Source organism: Myotis brandtii, unplaced genomic scaffold, assembly GCF_000412655.1.
Source record: "Myotis brandtii unplaced genomic scaffold, ASM41265v1 scaffold5006, whole genome shotgun sequence".
Taxonomy (NCBI): domain Eukaryota; kingdom Metazoa; phylum Chordata; class Mammalia; order Chiroptera; family Vespertilionidae; genus Myotis; species Myotis brandtii.
In genome coordinates this window covers 7731-9721 of record NW_005369086.1, presented here as the reverse complement: position 1 = coordinate 9721, position 1991 = coordinate 7731, and the positions used below count along the sequence as shown (strand labels likewise).

The 1991-nt window shown below is 64.4% G+C and overlaps 1 protein-coding gene across 1 annotated transcript in view; it reads left to right on the top strand.

Annotated features, from left to right (window-relative positions):
- The first annotated feature begins 13 nt into the window (after nucleotides 1-13).
- The window catches only part of LOC102238929 (tumor necrosis factor receptor superfamily member 26), a 3987-nt gene continuing 2009 nt past the window's right edge, over nucleotides 14-1991 (top strand). The window contains exons 1-2 of the mRNA XM_005876960.2: nucleotides 14-319; nucleotides 1586-1662. Coding sequence (XP_005877022.1) covers nucleotides 156-319; nucleotides 1586-1662 — 241 coding nt within the window. The 5' untranslated portion in view covers nucleotides 14-155. The remainder of the gene's footprint in view (nucleotides 320-1585; nucleotides 1663-1991) is intronic.

Here is a 1991-nt window from a genome sequence, read left to right as displayed (position 1 = left end):
GTCCACAGACACCCCAGGTTTCAGGGCCTCCCTCTGGCCGGTCCACAGACACCCCGATACTGGAAATAGAATCTAGTCCTCACCTCATCGTCTGTAAGTGTGAGGAGGGAGGGAGATTGTGGATTCGGTGCCTGTGACTCAGCAGCCGGAGGGCTATGGAGTCCCAGCCCTGGTGCCTGACCCAGCCTTCCCCTCCCCCCGCAGACCAGGAGATGGTGAGTGACTGCACCCCGAAACGGGACCGGAAGTGCCAGTGCAAGACCGGGGAGTTCTACTGCGACTCTGAGCACTGCCTGGAGGGCTGCCACCCCTGCACCAGGTACCGCCTCGGGGCGCGGACAGCCACGCAGCCTGGGTCCCCCCACCCCCGGCCTGTCTGCCTCGGGTTCTGCCGCTGCCCCTCGGTTCTCCATCTGTAACCTGGTAGCACCTGCCACGTGGAGGCGCCTGCAGATGAAATCCAACCAGTGGCCTGGCTGTTCCCACCGGGGGCCGCCCTGGGGCCAGGGCTCCGTCCACCCAGAGCCACCACCCGCTCATCCCACCAAAGCCCCCGTGGAGTCGGCACAGAAGCCGAAGCACAGAACCTGGCCGGGTCCCCGAGGGGTGGAGGGCGGGGCTGTGGGAGACGCAGAGGCCTGAGGAGGGAGGGAGGTGGGAGCCATAGATGGTTCCAGAGGAGGCGGCTCCGGGCAGAGGAAGAGCAGTGAGCCCCGCGCCCTGTCCCAGCTGCAAGGCCGTCCCCACAGCAGGGCCCTGGTTCTGTCACAGGCGCCAGTCCTGGCGGCTTAAAAAACCTCGGGAATAATTCTCTCCAGGCCCCCAGCCTGGGAGCCCGAAACCTGGGTGTGGGCAGGGCCGGCCCCTCGCGGGCTCTGGGAAGACCCTCCTGCCTCCTGGGCTCTGGGTGGGCTTCGATGGGGGAACCTTCTGCGGAAACATGACAGGGGAAAATCTGCTGGCAAAATAGCTCCCTTTTTAAAAGAAATCGATTTTTATTGATGTCAGAGAGGAGGGGAGAGGGAAAGAGAGGAACGGCAATGATGAGAGAGAATCGTGGGTCGGCTGCCTCCTGCACGCCCCCCACCAGGGATGGACCCCACAACCCGGGCCTGTGCCCTGACCGGGAATCGCACCATGACCTCCTGGTTCCTAGGCCGACGCTCAACCACTGAGCCACACCGGCGGGCAGAGCAGCGCATTTTGTGAGGCGCGTGTGGGCCCTTCAGTGCAACTCAGACCATGTGAACTGTGGCCCTGGGACCTGACAAGTCCGAAGTAGGGGCCGCTGCAGGTCCGGTTCGATCAGGGCTCTGCTTCTCTCGACTCCTTTGCCTGCCCGTCTCCATGGGCTTCCTCTCGGGGCTGCTCCCTCTCGGTGCGGCTGTGGCTCCAGCAGGTGCCGTCCTCACAGCCGCACCCCAGGGGCCCCGAACTCCCTCGCTGTGCTCTCAGCGGTCCCGGAGCCGGGTGGGCTGATGGTCTGGGAAAGCCCGGCACAGGCTGCCGGAGCCAGGGGCCCTCCAGGGCGGGGGCCGGCCTGGCCGGGAAGTGATGCTCAGGGTCCTTCACTCCTTCCTCTCAGCTGTCCCGGCGCCACCCTCCAGACCTGCAACGCCACGAGGGACACCGTGTGCGCCCCAGCAGCCCAGCCAGAGCCAGGTAAGCGGCCCCCCCTCTTCCACGGGAGCCAGCCTGTGCGGGGGTCAGTGCTCAGCTCTGCCCCGTAGAAAAGAGGCTGCAGGCAGGAAGTGGTGGGTGTGTGTGGCCGGGTTCCAAGAAAACGTTATTTTTTTCTAATATATTTCTATTGATGTCCGAGAGGGAGGGAGAGGTAGGGAGAGGGAGGGAGGGAAACATCCATGATGAGAGAGAATCATGGACCGGCTGCCTCCTGCACACCCTCCACTGGGGATCGAGCCCACAACCCGGGCCTGTGCCCTGAGAGGGAATCGAACCCGGACCTCCTGGTTCATAGGTCGACGCTCAAC